At 36.7% G+C, this 21,264-nt stretch overlaps 1 protein-coding gene across 2 annotated transcripts; it reads right to left on the bottom strand.

Moving 5' to 3' along the window:
* Positions 1-139: 139 nt before the first annotated feature.
* On the bottom strand, positions 140-19,263 carry ELMOD2 (ELMO domain containing 2). 2 transcript variants are annotated; one of them, XM_039875828.1, is made up of 9 exons: positions 19,142-19,263; positions 17,927-18,075; positions 16,020-16,048; positions 14,368-14,465; positions 12,617-12,746; positions 11,306-11,439; positions 8,104-8,172; positions 7,191-7,324; positions 140-3,647 (listed from the first exon to the last, which is right to left on the bottom strand). In XM_039875828.1, exons 2-9 carry the CDS (start codon positions 18,066-18,068, stop codon positions 3,502-3,504), a joined length of 882 nt encoding a protein of 293 aa, XP_039731762.1. In that variant the 5' UTR covers positions 18,069-18,075; positions 19,142-19,263; the 3' UTR covers positions 140-3,501. The 2 variants fall into 2 exon arrangements, with proteins under 2 accessions (XP_039731762.1, XP_039731763.1); XM_039875829.1 differs by lacking the exon at positions 19,142-19,263 and adding an exon at positions 18,252-19,135 and having other exon boundaries at positions 3,502-3,647.
* Between the last annotated feature and the right edge of the window lie 2,001 nt (positions 19,264-21,264).

The following is a 21,264-nucleotide window of genomic DNA, read 5'->3' as shown; positions in this document are numbered from 1 at the left end:
ATTCTGTATATTCTGATTTACTCTATAGAAACATGATTAAAGGATTAAGTAAGAAAAGCACTGTTTCATGAACATAAATGACTTAAACAAGGGATGGGGAGCACGGAAGAGAGCAGAAGTATTAACAGAAAGGCTCACAACAGTTTGAACGTGTTTTTTATTTGCTCACAACATTCCCAACAAAACGACATCACATTTCAGCTATTGCTTTTACATAAGAAGTTAATTGCTTTATCCGAAGTAGATAAAAATCTATTTCTTTAGGTTGTCAACCAGCACTTTTTCCACCAGAAAAGCTATCGCTTAAATAGTTTTTGAATATCTGAACAGTATTCAAACATAGAATCACCCTCTCATAGTAACGCAGTAGTTGGGTCTTACCTGCATTACATTTAAAATTTTTCTTGTCAAAAGCTGAAGCTAGGGGGAAAAGAAAAAAGCTCACTCATGATTTCTCTCAGATTCTTAACAATTCCATGAATTTTCATGAACAAATTGCTGATGCGAAGAGGTTCATATATGTGAAAATTAAATTAAGCCTCCCCAGACTTATTCATAGAGAAGGTGGGTAGACCATTTATCCTGAGAAAATCACTGTTGCTCCCCCATCAGTAATTCAAGAAGGACAGTAAACAAGGATAGTCGCCCTCAGAGCCAAACCTCTCCTCTTCTGTGCCAGGACAATGCGCCATCTTCTCTGCTCTCGCACGAGCTTTCCACTTTACACACTCGTGCAATGCTGCTCCTTTGAGCAGATATTTGACCAAGTTCTATCTGACCGAATGCAAAGGAGAGAAATGGTACATAAAACAATTATGAACATTGGAATAAGAATGAAGAGTACACATATTTTCACATAGAAAAATACATACAAATCCAAGTAGCTCTTAAATAGAAATCAGGACGGGCATTTTCAAGAAAAAAGATTCTGTTTTCTAAAGCGTAACTGGTGCCAGTAAGACACTGATTTTTATATCTAACTCTATCACCATATTGATATCCCCTGATTTCTCCCATTCTTTAAAGATTGTCTTTCGGAACATATTTGAACTACAACCAGCGTAATTATATTTTTAGACCATTCTTGTCACTGGCACACTCTCTTTAATCTGGCACACACAAAAATTCATTTCAACATTGATTCACTTTTTTGATGCTAAAACAAAGATAATTCTCCCACTACTTCAGTTCTATTGCTACTCTGGTAGTTATTACTATAGAAAAAGGTAAGATTCTAAATATGGATTTTAAGACTACATAAAATTCTAACATACATATGTTGAAAGCAAGGAAAAGTAGGAAAGCAGATACAATTATCATATTTTTCTTTTCATCTATGTCGCTTATCACATAAAAGTCAGAAGGCTCACGTTACATACTAATTTACAACTGGTGACACTTAGCTTGGCTTCCAAGCTATCAACCCTTAGAATCTGTTGGTGGCTTTTAGACCAATTCACTATCGAACTATCTGAAATAGTTACTGATTATTTTCAGCAAAAACAGAACAACATCTATATTGTACAAACAGAGGTGGGTTTAAAGAACATATTAGTGAGCAAACATTCTAATGATATTTTAAAAATATTATTAAAAAGATTTTTTTCCTCCCTAGAAAGAGAAAAAATTATTTAAAAAGTGTCCATTTCCATACTTGAGTCATTGTTTTATTAAGCATACTGACAGGTTTAAATCAGTTCAATATCTCAGCTGTTGAAAGATCAAAATATAAAGATGAGTATTTTCAGCACAAAAATTAAAAGACTAACAGGATTATTTTCCATGTAATAGTAAACACCTTGATAAAATGAACTTTAATAGTTAACACCTGATCTTTATCAGGATTTTGCTACTTCTCATAGAACTCCGGCTGGACGATAAAGCATCAAAAATACTTTTAAAAATTAGGCTAAGATACTCCCAAGGTTGAGAACTCCCCTACAAGAAACCAATTTCTAAATTGATATAATACTGGATAGCTAAACTGCCACTATTGGAATAAAATGAACCCAATTTTAAAAAGTTTTATCTTATTGAGAAAATCATACTTTTAATGCAGGCGCTTTTAATCTATCAACACTGCATAACAACACTGCATCTGTTATTTTCCAATCAGATTTTTTTTCTTTTACCATTCTTTGCAAGTTTGAAGAGCTTTGTCAACAAAAATGAACAAATACTTCAAAGTCTCAGGTCTTCATACATCACATAAGAGCTAGTCCTGAAACACCCGATACATGCCATGTTAAAAGATGTATCAGCTATCTTCATGTTTTAGATTAAATTATGTCTTTAACAGGCTGGTTTCCGTGGGATTTAGAGGGAACATAGTAATCAGATGAACCTATCTTTAAACTCTCTTAATTCTGCCGTGAGTACAAATGTCTAAAACACACACAGAAGAAATTGTTCCCATTGGACTCTCATCACTATATAATCCTTGACATACTTGCTGCCTTCCTGAGACTTTGGGAGAATAAAACCATACAAAATGCACAATCGTCACCCTCAGGCTGCTTCAGCATCCAACAGATTGTTAGCTCGGAGAATATCCACAAAGTCCACACATCTCCATCCGGAAACACCAGAGAGGTGAGAGTTAATGGCAAGTAAAATAAACCAGCGATGTTTAATGGAGACTTTTAAAAAGCTTTACGTTTTCTTCTCGCTCGAGTTCAAAGACAGCTTTATTGAAACAACTGTCCTTTGAATACAATCAAGATCTTCTTAGCAAATATATCTCTTTCCATAAACACATGCAAGTAGAGAAGCCCCCAAAAAAGCTCTCACACCAAGCACTAACTAAGGTTCTTTTCTATAAGTGACAGAAAGCAAATATCGAAAATAAGAAAATGTCCTTAAGCTTTAAAATAACAAAAAAAGCTAGTCACCAATACTGTCATTCTCTTATTATCTATTACGCTGAATAATCGGAGAGATCCACAAGGCCATGATCCTCCGATCTCTGACGCACCTATGCTCGCACTGAAGCAACGCTGACGTGTGACTGAGACGCAAAGACAGTCACAAAGAACTACTCTCCCTGTTAATTAACTTACGCATAAAACAAGAGAAAGAAAATAAAGAGCGATCATTTCTAAACTCGAAAACAAAAATACTTAAGAGCTTCACAAAGATACCAACTTGATAGTTACAACACATAAAAGTGAAAACTGATTTTTACACATTTTAATCAACCAATTTAATACGAATACCTGATTGGTACTTTTATACTAAACAGGCTAAATCCCAAGTTCCAAACTGGAGTCCACACGACTCTCTCGAGGGCTCTTTGGAAGGTCACGGTGCCTTTGGAGGACAGTGTACAGACGACTGTAAACATACACTGATTGTCCGCTAGCTTTCTTAAATAGAATTTCTGAAATATTTCTGTAGGAAAGTATATATAAGCAGTGTAATTGATCAGATAATTTCTATTACGACATATAAATTCTGTCGTGTGTGCAAAATGTGGTAGAAATAGAAGATACTAGGTATGATTCATATGTTTAAAGTAAGTGATACATTACAATCCAGTAAGAGTCCTTTAATCTTTTCATGAAACTTCTCTCTATATATGTTGAAATACATAATGCTTTCTGGCTTTTCTTCAAACCAAAACTTGTCAAACTCATAGACGAGGTAACCTGCAGTTAAAGAAAAATAAAATATAAATATAGTGTTCGACAGTGATATCATATCCAAACCATCTCATTTTAAAAGCATATAACCATCCTTTAAATTCCACATTAGGATAGAATAACCAGAGATCATCTAAAACTCTGAGAAATCTGAGGAACTTTATAAGAAATATTTTTATATGTTCGAAATAAACAGCAATTTTAATAAAATATTTAGTGTACATTTTCATCTCAAAAATCAATAAAATCCCTTAAACTTAAGAGATATAACACTGTCAAAAGATACCTTGAAACTAAGGGAAAAAAGTTATCCCCAGGGACCCCTGAAACAAAAAAATGGAACTAACGAGAAAGTGCTGGACAAGGATAAATTACAGGAAAGTTGTTTTTTATTTGATTTATAAATTTCTACTGTTCTCAGTGAACTATCAACACTTTTATTTTTTTAAAAGAACATATAAAACACTAAACAGACTTAACGTTTTTATTTTTCAGTATCTTTATTACAGTAGCCAAATGAACTCTCAAAATCTTAAAAGTATTTAATGAAAATAAACATTAAAATAGCTATATTTGTAACCAAAAAAAGTGAATTTAAAACCACTCCTGAATCCTCCTTGGATTCAAGGTATAATGACTTTTGTCCCCTGAGCTGTGACTCTGACGCTCTTCCTACACAGGAGCTAAAAAGAGGTTGGTGTTGAGGGCACGGGGCTGACAGCAGCCGAAGATGCTCAAGTGGCCGTTTCTGGGGGAACAGGCCAGGCCAGAGGTGATTTTGCTTTCCTACTCATCATATTCCCGTATTTACTTAAATGTGGCAAACTGCTTAATTTGGGAAGGGGTTGGCTGTTTCTTTTTATATTTGTTTTATGTTCAAGGGGCAGCATTAAATAAGCATAATTCATAAAGAAAACAAATATCAGCAGAAGTTAGCAAAGTCCTAGGAGCTTGGGCCCTATGCTAAGAGTCAATGAGAGATTTAGGAGAGGAACTTTATAAGAAAAGTGGGGTGGGGGGGAGGGAATGGTTCCCCAGCAATAAAATGAGAGAAAAGAACTGGAGAATAGGGAGGAGGAAGAAGATTATTTGGATGAAACCTGTTCAAAATGCCTAACACCTAAAAAAGGAAACTGGCTGAGTCTGAGCTAAGGCAGGTTGAGGGCAAGGGGCTCTTGTCAGCTCACAGTAAACAGACACAGTCTCAGTCTCTAAGGGAGAGATACACTGGGGCTATTTTGACCCAGTTTCGTCGTTTATATCCAGGAGCAGCAACCCCCCAATCAAGTCAGGAAGGGCTGGAAGGGTATCTAAGTAAAACACCAATGACAACTTTGGAACGATAATGGAAAAGCATCTCACACCTGCCAGGATCTTCAACCTACCCAGGTAGAATCAACGGTAGTCCTGGGGACGTGAAAAACCTGTCCCTCCATCTGAAAACATGTCACGTGGGCTCCTGCTTTGTGTAACCATCCCCATAAGATCTGTTATCCTTATCCAATAAAAAAAGAAGTCTAGACGCACAAATGCCAGAGCTACAGAGGGAGGGTGGGCTGAAGACATAACATACATTTTGGTATCGCTAGTACACAGACGGCATATCAAACAGGGAATGGGATCAGATGACTCGGGGGAGAGGATGAAGGCTAGAGAGAAGTGGGCCCAGGGCTGGGCTCAGAGGGGCTCCCACATTCGTAAGGTGGTGGATGAGGAGCCAGCAATAAAGTTTACGGAAACGCCAGTGGGGGAGGAAAAAAGCCAGAGAGTGTGGCATCAGGAAAACCCAGATGACGTTTCAAGAAGAAAGGCATGGCCATTAATGCCTAATGCTGTTAAAAGGGTGCAGTAATACGAAGAAAAAAACATGACAAGTGGATTAGGCAACAAACAAAGATTGCATCTTTGAAAAATCTAGTTTCAGCAGAGCAGCGGTGGGGAGAAACAAGTTAGAAAAAAATGGAAGGCGAGGAAATGGAAATAGCACTTATTTCGTAAGTTTTATGTTGAAGAATTGCAGGTAAATCAAGTGGCATCTGGAGGTGGACACTACACTGAAGGAAAGTTTTGTTTTTGAAAATAAAATCTCCCCAAACGCAGAGACTTTGCCTTATTCTCTGCTGCATCTCCAGTGCCTACAACAGTATCTGCCAGAGAGCAAGGGAATGAATGAATGAGAGATAGAGAGCAGATCTATAGTATGACAGAAAAACTACAACAGAGAAGGAAAGATGAGTAATAGAGAGAAAAATGGATAAGTGAAGGAACAAAGTCTCTGACAAGACTTCCCAGAGAAGGTCACATCTAAACTGAGATTTGAAAGATGAGTAGGTGTCACCTGGAAAGGAACAGAGGGAGCGGGAATGGTGTTCCTGGCTGGATGAAAGATCTAGAATAGTAAGAGACCATGATATATTTGCGCAACTAAAAGAAGACCAGTGAGCCTAAATTTTAGACCGTGGGGAGTTGGTGTGCGGCAAAAGATGAGTCTGGAGGGGTTTTCAAGGTATGGATTACACTGGGCCTTGTCATGGGAGCTTTTGGAGAATTTTAGGCAGTGGAGTAGAATGAGTAGATTTTCATTTTAAATAACTATACCCTCAATGCGGAGAAGCGGAAGAAGGTCATCATAGAAAGACTGGTGAAAGGCCGATTACAGTAACCTAGTAACGAGGGCCCGAGGTCGGGCAGATATAAGAGGGATGGGAAAAAGTAGACCGACGCAAGAGAAATTTGGGAAGTAGACGAACCTGGAATTAAGGATTAAGTAAAAACAGGACAGTATGGGAAAAAGAGACCTGGATGACACCTTCGATCATGGAGTTGCAGAAGTTATGATTTGGCCATTTATTATCTAAGTAGTTTCCTGTATCCTCCCAACATGCAATTGACATTCTAAAGACAGAAAAAAGATCAAGAGGAGTATAAAAGCTAAGCTAGATCTGAATTCTTTACTTCTGAGCAGTAGCCTCAGAAAATGGGTTCCTCCAGTTAAAACTTCAGTGTTCGAATACCATCACGAGAAAAGTTAATGGAATGACAAAGCTCATGGTGATGACAATGACTGGAACAGTTATCAAGTAGCCCCAACCCAACACAAGAAAACTAAAGGAGGGGCACAGAGTTCCTCTAAATTAAATTTCCTTACAAGAGTAACAGAATAATCTCCAAATGGTCTGTCTTTGACTCAGCAGCATTCACTAACCAGTATTCAAGAGAGAAAATTCATTTCATAGTCGAATGGAAAATGGATCCCTACAGAAAAACGGTATACATGACTACGAAATTTGCATCAATGTTAAAAAAAAAACAAAAAAACAAAAAAAACAAACTGCCTCATTGAATCTTTTTAATCAGCAAATATAGAAACCGAAGTACGAAAAACTCTTGGGAATCCATCTTCCATTATTTTCCATTTTCCCAAACATCCTAAACAATAAAATGACAAGCGTAAGTCATATGAGTGATAGAGCCATCATATAATACACTTTCCTAATGATTTAAAAACTCTCTTAAAAATATCCAGTTTTCACTCCTTTTAATACTCACAGTAGAACTGGTGGAAGTGTTCCATTGTCGGGACACCAGGAACAAAGTTGTAGAGATGAAGCTTTAAAGCTTCGCTCTTCAGCAAGCTATAAGCCATCTCTGTCAGATTGATTCCAACTATTGCATAAGAATACCTATGTCAGAAACAGTACCAGTTATACCAGCTAGCCAAACATAAATTTAAAATTATGCAAAGAATTAGAAAAAAGTTACTTTGATCCACTTCTAACACAATATTGATTTTACAATCTTCTCTATATATTAAGAAAAACAAAACCAGAATAGATTTTTTTGTTAAAATGTTCTTTAGAGGCTGATTTTCTGGATATAATCTAAGAAATAAAAATAAAACTCTGTTCACATTAATGTCTAAATCCAAAATCCTTAAAAAAATTAAAAGGAGTACTACGTATGTTCTCAGTGACTTCTAAAATATATTGGCTAATTTGACATTTTCTCTTCCGTTATGAGGGTATTTATTTTTATAATGTAATACTGTTATAATGTTTTTTTCCAAGATAGTTATCACTGGAATATAAAAATAAAATAATAATGACAAACCTAATATTATTACCTCATTTTGCATTTCACTTCACAATTTTCAAAGCTATTTCTCATTTTCCCATTCCTATTCCAAAGCTACTTCCTACTCCTATTTTCAAATCTCAAAAATTTTTATAAAGGTCCATACTTCCACTTTATAGATAAATTATATCTTGTGATAAAATCTACTGACATACAAAATTGGTTTATGATCACATTTAGCTTTAAAAGTAATATAACATCAATGTCCTTTATGTTCTTATTAATTAAAATAATTTCATTTAAAAAACACCTTGAATATTTTCAAATTCAGATCATCTAATCAACTTAAATTCAACTCAAATTAGTTTCTTTAATACATCCAGCTTACCCTAGTTTTGGATGATTTGAACGGGAAAGAATCTGATGAGCTTCACTGGTATAATTTTCACTGAAATATCTTTAAAAGTTTAAGAAAAATAATTAAATTAACATATGTCATTCAAACTGAAGAGATCCAGAAGCAATTTAAAAAGCTGTCAAAATGACAGTCCTGGTACAAAAATCCTGAACTTCATCTCAAATCATTTCAGTTACTCAGAAATGCTTCTGATCAAAATTTAATTCTGAGCTATCACGCCTATCTAGTATGAACCCTTGGTAAGAATTAAAGTATTTTAACAAATAAATGATTTAACAAGAGACTTTCTACCCACCTTAAACAAACAAACGAACAAAAACAAAATAGAGTTCTTCTGTTTATTTGTTCTAAATTCCTATAAAATAGTCACTGTGTACCCATTGGGGCACTCTTCCTTTCAACTAGGCTTATTCCTTCTATTGTAACTCAAGTCTGTATCGTTTAATGTCATTTTCAGTGCAATCAGAAGAAAGTCAATAGCCTTCCTTTTGCATTGAAAAAACTCTCTTGATCAGTGATCTAACTAAAACACTGGCCACAAAACAGAGAGGTCTGCTAAAGCTATCTCTTTGTAGGCTCACACATTCTGTTGGCTTGTACTCATGCGACCTCTCTGAGTTCTCGAAGGAATCCAATCTGTTCAACCTTTGGATCATCTCATAATGCACTAGTTCATATATATAGGGCTGGATGTTTATGTGAGGATAAAAAATAGAATAAAAATGGATTTGCATGGTTTATTTAAATTTTAGAAGGCATAATCACTGAAATTTTCATAAAGCATACACATTTCTAACCAAATCTTCCTCCCTATTTTTTCTTCTGTGGATTCATTTTTCTTCCATTTTCCTTCACTGGCTCTGATTTTCAAATCATAAAACAGGGGTTGTTAACTTAGAAGTCCATGAATGAAAGACCATCCATGCATGAAAGGGGACCCACGAAGCACCTTAAATTATGCAAAAATTATTCTGTGTGTACATTTTCTGGGGAGAAAATACACAAAGCTTTCATCAGATTCTCAAAAGAGATCTGTAAATCCCAAAACAGGAAAAAGTCCTGTTTTAGTACAATGCTTTCCTTAAATACTCTAATTTATCTACTTTATCCCTCTGTTGGCTCTAAAATGTCCTTAGTATTTATATTTATATTTCATTTTTAACATAATACTCTTAATACAATTTGGTATTACATTAGTTTTTCAATAATCCAGCTATTCTCAAAATATTCAATCTGTTACATGGAGCAACTTTTAATTTCTTTGCTGAATTATTTAGTCAGTCCCCATCTTAACAGTATCTAAGAAATATATTAACATCTATGCAAATAAGGAAAACTATTTTTATATACTGCACTGAGTTTCTCCTTTCCTCCCTCCCTCCCTCCCTTGGCCCCTCTCTTCCTCTCCATCCCTCCCTCACTCCCTTCCTCCCTCCCTCCCTTCCTCTCTCCCTTCCTACATACATTTTTGGCCTTAACTTGTACATTCTTCTACTTTTCTACTTCTGTTTCCTTATCTATGCAGATTTGTTTAGTTTCTGAATTCTTTCCCTGTACAATATCTTCTCTTCGTCTATACCTGCTTCAGTATTCATTTACCTAAAGCATCATTATCTATCAAACCACCAGCTATCCTTCAAAGCAACAAAACATCTCAAGAGATTAGATGACGAAGGCCAAGAAAGTCTTTTTAATTACATGAAGCTTACCTACTTCCTGACTGTATGTTTATTTTGATCCTGAAGTGTCATAGGTCCATACACAGGACAACAAACATGACTGTAGAGGAATTAGAGCTAATTTTGTTTTTAATCATTTCTAGTACATCCATGGCAATCAAATAATTATTAATACATATATGTGAATCTTGGTCATTTTTCAAATTAGTAGATACTAATCTAAATAGAGTAAAAATATCTGTAAATCAGTTAAAGGTCTATCAGAATCCCTTACTACCATCTCCAGTCAAATCCTATTAAATTATTTAAATTTTAAGCGTAATTAAATTCTCTTCTTGCAAATGCTGAAAAATCTTGATTTCTGAGGAAAAGAGTCATAAGCAAGGTTACTCAGAAAAAGTTAAGGAAATACCAGAATAGTGTATATCTGAGGGTGAGTCGGTTCACATATTGCGTAGCTTACTAGTACCAGGAAGAAAGACGGTCTTTAAAGAATAAAAACAGAAAATTCATGTGTTCTAAAAAATAAAACATTTTAAAATATTTAATAATTTTTCCAAGTGGAGATAGAGTACACTTATTCTACATAAATTCCAAATAGAAATTCCAAAGCGTTAAACTAGCAATTGCATTTTTTGTAATTATTATTATTTTTAAGACTACTGTGTTTTGCTTATCTCTGAGATGAAGACTTATAGGTACTTTCATACTCATCGAATTCAGATTATACAGAATATTAAGTATTTTGTTAACTGGAAAAAATATATATATATTGAAACCCTCTGTGTCTTCTATTTTCCCCCAAAACAGCTTTATCCATATTGACCTAGATATATTTTTCTTCAATATTAACATAATTTAGCTCAATTTCAGGACCAATTTTTTTCACAGTAGCTATCCAAACTTTTTGAATGGTTAGGTTTCCCAATCTAGGTATTTTATAGTCTATAAAACAATTCAAGGACAGACCCGAATGCTAGAATCTATTCATTTGATTATCCTTATAGAAGGAAAGGAATCTTCTCGTTTACTTTCTAGAACAGTTGTGCTATCAATTCTGATTTTAGTTACCTATTTTCATACATGTGCTCAAGAATAAGAAAAAGGAAAGAGTCCATATAACCTTTGACTCAGGGATTTAGGTCACTTGCCACATATGGCAAAGAATAAGTATAAAGGGATTTCATTATCATCTTATCTGTTTACATTTCCCAAAATGTAATCAGAGAGCCAAGAGAAAAGAGGCAAGAGGATAAAAAGAGTAAGAAAGGAGTGTAAGTAACTCCTGAAGAGCATCAGGAGCGAGGCCAGGAAGAGAAAGGAAAAAGGTAAAGAAATCACACACACATGCACACACAAGTATATCTCCAATGTCATTACATCGTAAATTTAATACCTTTAGCATTGCAGCTATTAAAATTCAGAAATAGTATGAAACTAGACTGGGGGTTACATGTAATTTTGTTTAGAGAAGAAAGTTTATTTTTACTTACACAAGGTTGATTAGTCCAAGCATGCCCATGCCTCGGAAGTCTGTTTTGGGATCATCCCCCTGGAAACCAATGTCAGCCCACTGCTTGGAGATTCTAGCCTTCAGCTTTTCCGTGGGCATCAGAAGATCCCAAAGCTGTACAAACATGCTTCCACATTACAAATAATAGTGATGTCCCTAATTTACAAAGACATTTTCCTTCTCCTAGCTGATATGACTAGTAAGTTGAATGCTTTCAATTAAACAACTTTTGTAGACAAATCACAAGTTCGATAAACACTGTTTAGAGAACTTCTCAATTATCCTAAAAATAATATTATACTTATTCCAATTTAAAAGACTGAAATACATAAATTTTCAAATGGTAATACACAGAAATCTAAAACAATAAGGTGGCTTTATTTTCTAAGTAGTACGTATATACACCAGAATTGGTAAATTGTTCCACTGAGAACAGTGTTATGCACTTGGCCCTTGCCACAGACACTATAGACTTAAGCAGGCTCTATTCTGTGAGTGATTAGTCCCTAATCAGAGCAGGAAAATAGGTCTCAGGGAGGGGAGCATGACGAAATAATACTGATAAGTATTTCAACCCATATGATCATTATTTTACAAATTTTCGGTTTTAAAAGAAAAAAAAAATGTGATTTAGTATATATATTCCTTAAGACCAAGATTGAAAATCAGTCGGCTATAAGATAACATAAGACAGCTATCAAGTATTAGACAGTAACAAATTAATCAATGTGAAATAAAGTTTAAAAAATTTAACCATTTTCTAAATTTGACACCACAAGTCATCAAGCAAAACAGACTTAACGAAAGTTGCTAAGAATGTTTTTGAAATTTGCAAAACAGAAATATCTGCATTTTTTCCCATTTCAGGCATTCTGAGAAAAAGACTGCTAAAAAAAAGGGTCCAGCTACCTAAAATGAAAGGTGAAGACTTGTGACCTTGCTTTAAAACAAAGTCAGGCCTCTGGCCCTGAAGCTAAATCTAATAATTAGTTTGGGTTTTATCTGGTCTCTTTTTTTTTTATTACTAACAGACCTCCCTTTAAATGTTTACAACCTATTTCAGAATTAAAAGCATTAAAATAAAATGCATTTAATATATTTGGATGATGCTTATCAGAAAATTATAAAAATAGTTAACTAAAAATCTTTCACCAACATCATAAAATTTTCCAAGGGGCAAAAACCTGGATGGCTGTATAAACCTTGAGAATTTGCATACAGACCTTATCAGCTGAAGTCTGATTTCTTTTTCCAGTGTTCGATAACTCCAAATGCAGAAAATAAAACTTACCTTGAGAAGCAGCTTTTCATGTTGCAGGTTATCAGAATCATATGGCCTTTTCCTCACACTTTCGACATCCAAATAGAGCTGCTTATAACCGGATATCTGCAGTAAGCATGCCTTCATGCAGATTTTAAAACTAAAAATGATAAAATTATTATCTTTTAAAAATATCTTCTTAGCACAATAAAGTAATGCCTTCCATAGCTTGTGGCTCATGTGGGTATTTAGAAACCATTTCTTGGATTTCAGTTTAATACTATAGGCAACAACGGCCTCCTTAAACACAAAATGTAAAGTATCACATAGGATATGATATGTAAACAGGGCCTAGAAAGAGGACAAGACATCGTAGGAACAGCAAACTTTGCAATTGCAAGGATTTGTCCTCTTCTTTTCAAGCTCTCTCTGGGAAATCTCGTACATTCCCAAATCTTTATTGCCAAGTATCACCAACGGACTTAATTTTTCAGGTACCTATATAACAAACAGCTCCAGGACAGGTTATCCCAGGTCCCTCCAATATAACAGCTTGTCTTCCCTGAGGAAACGTGCTTAAGGGAGTCTCTAAGCCCATCGATGACTTCGCTAATCACAAGACCCCCAAGCCAGAACCCTCCGAGTTCCCGCCTTCCTCTCCCTGTCAACGATACATCAAAAGTCCCCCAAGTCTCTGAAATATCCCTCAAAGCAATCATCATATGTTCATTATTCCTGATGTATTTATGGCTTTGTAATCTCGTGCCTGAATGTTTCCTCCCTCTGTGTCTTTATTCCTTCTACTAGACTTCCACATCTGCAAATTTACCCTCCATCCTCCATTTTCTTCAAAATATGTATCTGATAATGTAGCTTGTCTGCTAAAACAAACACAAAAAAACCCAAAGGACACCTATAACCCTCAGTGGGGCACGCAAGACCTGCAGCGTACCTCCAGTGAGGCGCTCCGCTCTCATCTCTGACCTCCGCTCTGCATGAACTCAAAGCCCCAGGTACAAAGGACTCTCCATCATTCCCAGATATCCAAGCACTTTGTGCCTTGTTGGCACACTTCCTCTGCATGGCATGTCTTCCCCTACCCACTCGATAAGGTCCAGCTCAAATGCCACCTCTTCTGTGGAACTATCCTCACAGTTCTCTCTTGTACCCTTCCCTGTTCCAGCCAAAATAAATTGCTCCTTCTTCTGTATTTACACAGAAAATGCTGAATAAAGAGAAAAATATCGCTAAACACTAAGTCAACGTACTGGTACTGGGAACATAAATATAGACTAAGTCAACTCCTTCTCTTATGGAATTTAGAATTTATTAGGGGAAGAACAAGAGCTAACCGATGATAACAGTACAATGAGTTATGTTAGGACAGAGAGCTCTGAGAGAGGACAGAGCATGGGCACTTAACTCGCCCTGGAGGATCCAGGGACGATCTTCCTGGAGGACAGAGGAACTGAATTTTGAAAAACAAGCAGGATATAATAGCTGAAGTTATTTAACTTTGGGAAAGTAATGGCAAGTTACTTTAAAGAAGGCAGATGGTAAATTGGCAATAGCACTGGACTGGGAACGAAGAGATACAGGTTTTGGTTCTGCTCCCATCGCTCACCTCTCTGGACCTCAATTCCTCATCTACTGAAGTGAAAGGACAGGCTGAGGTGATCCCCACAACCCCTTCCTGTCCAATGTTTTACAACTGTGTGTGATCTCTAAAATTCACAGGATGTAGGTGCACAATAAAAAAGATTACTGTGAAAACAGCGTACCTGGCATCCTTCTCAGGGCTGATATTCTTTTCCTTCATTATGTCATCTACACATCTGTCCACTTCACTCTGAACAACAAGTGTCGCTTTCTGTAAAACCTATTTATGTGACAAAAAGCTGATTGAGAAAAATCCCTTAGAGCTGAAAAAGAACAGTAAGTTTTGAGGTATTTAGTCAACTCTAAAATGCAGATATTAAAATGCAAAATGAAACCAAATTTGTTTTAAATTCTCACTAGGGCTAAAATCAATCAATTATTTAATTAATTAAAGGAGAGGCAGCATGACGTATTAGATGAAGGCTTCCTTAACTGAGAATCAACTGGTTCTCAGCTGATGAGTTCTTGGCGAATGAGCTACCACCACAGTGTGCTTATAAAGCGCTTCGCGTAAAATTGAAAAATTATAGAATAAAAATATATGTCCAAAAAATTTTAATACACAAGTCAAAAAAAAAAATTAAATGCAGAAAAGCACGAAGAAAACTCAAATAATCTTGTAATCTCACCACTAGGATAGCCACTGATAACCGAATAGCATATATCCTTCTAGTCTTTTTTCTATGCATATAAAACAGACTTCTTAAATAATATGTCCTATAAATGACCACTGGGTCCTTCCTTTCAATAAATGAGCAAGTTCGGGCCTTCTTTACCCTTAAAGCTTCTTTAACTCTTGTCTCTTTGTAAGTGACTATCCTTTACACTCTAGGCAAAATACTCCAATCGTTTCTCTGCTTATCCTGTGCTTTCATCCAAAATACTCCTTTCCTCAATCTCTAAATTCATCGAGCCTTCCCATTTTTAAGCTAGCTCACAGACCAGGTCCAGGAATCTTTCCCTGATTCTATTCAAGTGAAAGTAACCTCTCCTCTCTTGGAATCCCTCTAATAATTTATCTGTAATCCTTCCATGACACTTATTAATTTATTATATGTTAAGTAGAAAATTCTTTGAGGACAGATTGTATCTAGTTTATCTTTTCATATCTTGCCTATAAGAGATAACTAACAAATATATGTACATTTGTGTTCGTATATTCAGAGTATGAATGTTTCTTTTTTCGCAGGTCACTCTCCAGGTACTATCTTTCCAACCTGGGTCTCAGAATGAGACAATCAAACGGACCCAAACTTGGCACCAGCTTAAAGAGTCTGGCCCACAAACACATGAGCAAGAAATAAATAACATATTGTTATATGCTCCTGTGATTTTAAGTGTTTGTTACACAGCTGACTAATATATAGCACGAGGTATAACTTACTTCAGATCAAAAAATACATATAACTATCCCAAACTGCTTGCTTTTCTCTCACATGAGAACTTCTCCTAAGGACATAGTCCAAAAGAAGTTCCTGCTTTCCCAAAAGCTATCCAGTCTTGAGGCAAAATAAATAAACAAAACCCCAGGACAAATTATTCAAATATCTTTTTTGTGCATGAGTAGCATGCACGCACGCACATACACACACACACAGAAAATACTTTAAAAATAGAATATTACTTCTAAAGCGGGAAAATTTCACTTAATACTCTAGAGCAAAGACTCTTCTAGTAGGACATTAATAATTAATTCTAAAACTGAGGTATTCTTTTAAAGAAAAAGTATCTCCCAGCTAAGTTTTCTAGAATTGTCACCTTGATATGATCCTACCTTATTCTTGGAGTATGTCAAGGAATTTTCTGAAATGGGAAAAAACAAAAACAAAAAAACACCATTACTTAAATGCTGTTTGTGAATTTACTCCATAGACAATAAGTATAAATATCAAACCAGTGATAAATTACTTAATAGTTCTAGAAGACACAATTTCTACATTAAATAGCAAACATTTTAAAATTTCATCCTTACAATATGGAGAACTAGATATAATTCCAAAATCCTCAACCCAATACAACATATTATAATCCAAGAGGTGAAGTCGACCTAAGCTCTCCAAAGTCATCTGCTTCTGTGAAGATCCCCAAGTGTCCAATAACCACCGCGAACTCACCCATGGCTGCCTCAGGATGACTCAGGCCCCAGAAACTAATCTTAAGACGACAGTGAGAGAGCTCTCTTCAACACCTTAAGGAGTAAGCCTTTAAATCTAAAGAGTTAACAACTGAATCATACAACAACATAGGGGCAAAAATAAAACAACTAGCTTATTTGCCCAACCATGCTATAATCAGACAAATAGCTTCTCCGTTCTTATTTCAAGAATGAGTACATTTCTACTGGTTTATTTAAAATTTTTAGCACAGTTACTATGGTTTTTTTCTCAGCAATTTGAAAAATTTGAGAAAAATGCTTTTGCCACAAAGTAAGGCCTTAACATATGTTCTCTTCCCACACTATAAAACACCAACCAATACTGCCAAGATTTCTTATCAAGAGGTACTTTGTTCTTCTCAGAGCAGTCAAAAGGGCAAATGAAAAGAGTAGACAGTGATTTAAGTCAGCCACAAAATTGTGAGAAAACTCGGGAAGTAATTAACCTTCAATCATCCAGCTGCCCTGAGGCTTAAGTCTGTCATCCTTCCCACGTTACCTTGGATACCAACACTCACTCCCTAAATGACACAGGGGTGGATTTCTTAGTTGTAGCACACTTGTTCAGCACAAAGGAGAGTCTGATTAAGTCATGATTTTCCATTTAACATAGTGAGCATAAACTGCAGCTGATCCCTGGTCTTCCTTATCCTGGACAAAGAGAAAGGACTTCTACCACAGTTCTCACTTGTCTGTGTTCCAATTTAAAGCAAAATTTTCAACTATGCATTGAAACTTACTGAATTCCAGAAGGTAACAGAGTAGGATTGTTCAACAAAAATATAATACAAGGCAAAATGTGAGCCACTTGTGTACTTTAAAATTTTCCAGTAGCTGTATTAGACTAAAACAAAATTAATTTTAATATTTTACCCAATATATATATAAAATATCATTTCAACATATAATGAATATGAACGGAGATATTTTTACTGAGATATTTTTACATTCTTTATTCATATAAAGTCTTTGAAACTCAGTGTATATTTTATACTTCCGTACATCTCGATTCATACCAATCACATTTCAAGTACTCAACAGCCACATGTGGCTACTGGCTAGAGTATTGGACAGTGCAGAGTTTGAGTCTAATAAGCTTTCCTAGGGATCACTGGATACCTGTTACTGTCCTTTCATGAATTACATAAGGGATTAAAAGATTTATGAAGGATGCTAAGTATAAAAACTGATCTAGATCCAGACACTCACTTTCCCAGCACTTGAGTGAAAATTTCAAAGGGCTTATAGAAATATAGAGATTTTTCTCTAGAATATAAATTGCAACTATTATCTAAGGAACAACTGTTGAATTTCAGGAGCCAGAGAAGATAATTGTTTGCACATATGAGGAATTAAATAATAATCCCTTTGGAAGGATTCAAAACTAGATTTCAAATATTAGGAAAATCAGCTTAAGTGACTTAATCAAAACACACAATGAGTGCATCAGTGACTAAGAGTATTGAGAAAAAATATTCAGTAAAAATTTTATTAGTTTTTAATTATTCTTTTTAGAATAACATTACCTATCTTGTGTGTCCTTTGTGCACCTACACAGGTATCAAAAATTCGCTGCAATTCACACTTTCCAGTCATCTGTCGTAAGAGCCATTTCATCCAAAATCGAAAAAAGTGCCCATAGAAGAACTCCCACAAAGAAATAAACATTTTTTTCCTGGAAAAGGAAATGTATGACAAGTTTAAAGACCTTAAATTGGATTTTAAGATGGAAAAAAAATTAGTTCATCCAACTCATCAAATCCTAAATTAATGTTAATATCTATTATACACGTGTCTATTTTGTAGTAGTGTTTAGGAATCTAAGAAAACAACCACAGGTGGAATACATACCATTTAATTAAATGATGGCTGGTCAAACGGTCAATTTATCACTTTTTAAAAATTAACTGTAAAAATCAGTTCCCTATTTTAATTTCTCACTCTTTGAGAACTGGGGCTCGACAGTTCATGAACGAAAGGAACCCAACTAAGCAACAATTAAATCTAATATACCATATATAAGAATTGTTATTATAATGAAAAAGCTCGTCTTAACTCCTGTGAATAACTCGTTACATCTGTCCTACAGTCAGGTGATGACAGTAAATAAAAACATTACATATGGCCTACAAATTGAAGTGTACAAATTGAACACTAAGTAGATCACGCCCTGGTTAATTCTTGATTTTCCATTCAACAGGTGAAGGGTAGAAAGAAGAGCAATAAACTACGCCCTCAATAAAACTGAATCTTTACGTCTTAAGAGAAATCTTCAGCTCCTAGATGAAGCACGGTGGGGGCAATGCAAACGAGGAATTAAAAACAAACAAAAATGCTCATCTCCTTCCTGTCTTAGACATTCCCACAGATACATCGTCTCTAGACTAGGGCCTTAGGGACTGTCAAATTCAAATCCCCGCAGGTCAGTGCAGAAAAAAGTGCACATCAGAGATGAGTGGAACTGTAACTTTAAAATGAACCCATCTAGTCCGCGCTCATCATGACAAAAGAACTGCCAAGCGGTGTCCGAGCTCCCCAGACCTCGGGGAGCCGCTGCACCGAGTCCCCTTTCCATAGCCCAGCGGAGCCCAGATCGCGCGCTGCCCGCGAGTGGGAGGGACCGGCTTGCACAAAGCCCTGCGGTCGCGGGCGCCCCCCGGATTTTCCGTGGGACGCCGCTGATCTCGCGCAGCCCGCACACGGAAGCAGCACGGGGCGAGAGGAAAAGAAACAGCAGCCACCTCACAGGAGCGGAAGAACTATGGGGAGCTGAAGTCTGCCTCGGTTTCCCCAACTGCAAACAGCCGGCAACGGAAACGACGCTACTCGCAGAGCGCTCCCTGCAAGCACCGCGACCCGGAAGTCAGGGAACGAGCCCGCGGGAACGCCTTCCCCGGGACACGGCCCGCCCCGCGCCGGTCCCTCCCACCTCCTCCGATTGGCCCGTGCTCCACCAATCGCTAACGCAGAGTTGCCGCGGCGCGCGTGCTCGGATTCTAGGGACGCCGACGGTTTCCCTAGCAACGGCTACCTGGAGGCACGCCCCGCGCCAAAGGTTGTCTCTCCTAAGCACGGCTCTGGAGACTTCTCTCGCTTGAAACCACTTGTCTGCTGTGTGAGTTGAAACCATGTTCTCTTCTACAGTCCATCGCGGAGCGAGCAGTGTGTTTTTGGTAACTGTCATATAGCATCAAGGTTACAAAAGAGCTTTCCCCTAAATTCGTCTTAATTCTGTTTATTTTCCGTCCGCGATTGAGAATCCGCATATGCGGAAGGTCGACTTAAATTTTACGCGGGTTTTCTACTGCACGGGGGATTGAGTCCCTAACCCCTGCGTTGCTCAAGGGTCAAATGTAGTTATTAATAGTCCCGCTTTATGGATGAGGAAACGGAATTTACGATAAATGACTTGCTCCTAACTAATAAATGGGATAAGGAAAGTTCTGTATGTTGAGCGAATTTAGTTTGGACTGCGTTCTATAATAATAAACATTGAACAGTTAATTCCTCAAATATTTATTCCTTAACTGGTTGTTTTTCTTGAGAAAGTAATTTATGTACATGATTTTGTACAAATCGAACCTCAGACAGTACATTAATTCAGGTATTTGTTGATTGCCTAATATACACCGGGCAGGGTCCCAAAAGGGAGTCATACAGTAAATAAACGCAAATATTTAGTATGCCAGGCAGTGCTGAAGTAAGCGGGATGGTGAGGGGGAGTTTTTACGTACAGTATAATCGGGGGAGTCTCTGCATTAAGGTGACAGGCAGTATCCGGGGTGAAGTAAGGGAGTGAACCTTAAGAGTATGGAGGAAGAATATTCCAGGCACTGGAATGGCAAGGGGGAGAGGCTTGAATCAGAAGCATGCTTCGTGTATTTGGCGGAAGAGGAAGAAGGCCAGTGTGGCAGGAGGAGAAAGAGCAAAGAAAATGCAGAATATAAGTACAAAGGACAATTTCCATAATGAAAATAACTGCCACTAAGACTCCTGGTTCCTCAGCTCGCTTGCCCAAAAGCAACCAGTATTCGTTTCTGGTTTATACCTCTAGGAATATTTCATGCAAGTGTGTATATGTGTATTCCCTCCATCTCCTTAATACAGATTGAAGCAGCAGTGCACACTTTTCTGCACTTCAACCAACATTCGTTTTTAAAAGGTACTGATTGTGAAACGCTAGACATGTGAAGGGTGCATAAGCCATCATCCCAGGCCCACAGAAGCAATCAGCAATCAATTTGGTAATAAATATCTGGGCATATACTATAATAATAAAATCATAAAACTTAGACATAGAAGGGAACTTAAAGATCATCTCACTGAATAATTTTTTGTGGTACATAAAAAGATTCAGAAAGGCAAAGTACATAACTAATTTGGCAAAATAAGAAATAGAAATTAACGTCTATATCAGGGGTCTCTGCATTTTTGCACAAGACTTTTATAAAATAGAAGGTCAGATAAACCTGTAGCACAGCGATAGAATCCTTTTACCTTTTCAATGTGCTGTGCTGGGAGCAGGGAGCAGCTCTTCCCTGTGTCTGTGCTGCCTGCCGGTCCACTTCTATCCATGCTTTTCTCCAGGAGAAGAGAATGCTAACCTGTTTGATCAGAACTTGAGAAGTGGGTTGAACTGAACTTTTTGGAAGCAAGGTCCCTGTACATCAAAGTGTCATGTGTATGTGACGGCCTCTTCTCTTTTCCTATAATCATTTGCATGTAACTGACAGATATGTTAAACCAGATCCATCCCTCAGGAAAGACTGACTTTCTCTCTCTCTTATTCTCTGGTTTTCTTCTTCCATGTGGCTGGCTAAATGGTAGTTAAGTCCAAAAATTAGAATTCTGGCATCAAGGAGAA

The sequence above is a fragment of the Pteropus medius genome, unplaced genomic scaffold, assembly GCF_902729225.1.
Source record: "Pteropus medius unplaced genomic scaffold, Ma_sr-lr_union100, whole genome shotgun sequence".
NCBI classification, from domain to species: Eukaryota; Metazoa; Chordata; class Mammalia; order Chiroptera; family Pteropodidae; genus Pteropus; species Pteropus medius.
This window is presented reverse-complemented; position numbering and strand designations above follow the sequence as displayed.

Bases quoted from the DNA above. Each gene is read 5' to 3' on its own strand.
- ELMOD2 (XM_039875828.1), bottom strand. From the start codon at position 18,068: ATGTTTATTTCTTTGTGGGAGTTCTTCTATGGGCACTTTTTTCGATTT. The intron at 16,049-17,926 runs GTAATGTTATTC...TTCCCATTTCAG, and splicing joins ACAAAGGACACACAAGATAG to AAAATTCCTTGACATACTCC. The intron at 3,648-7,190 runs GTGAGTATTAAA...CTTTAACTGCAG, and splicing joins ACACTTCCACCAGTTCTACT to GTTACCTCGTCTATGAGTTT.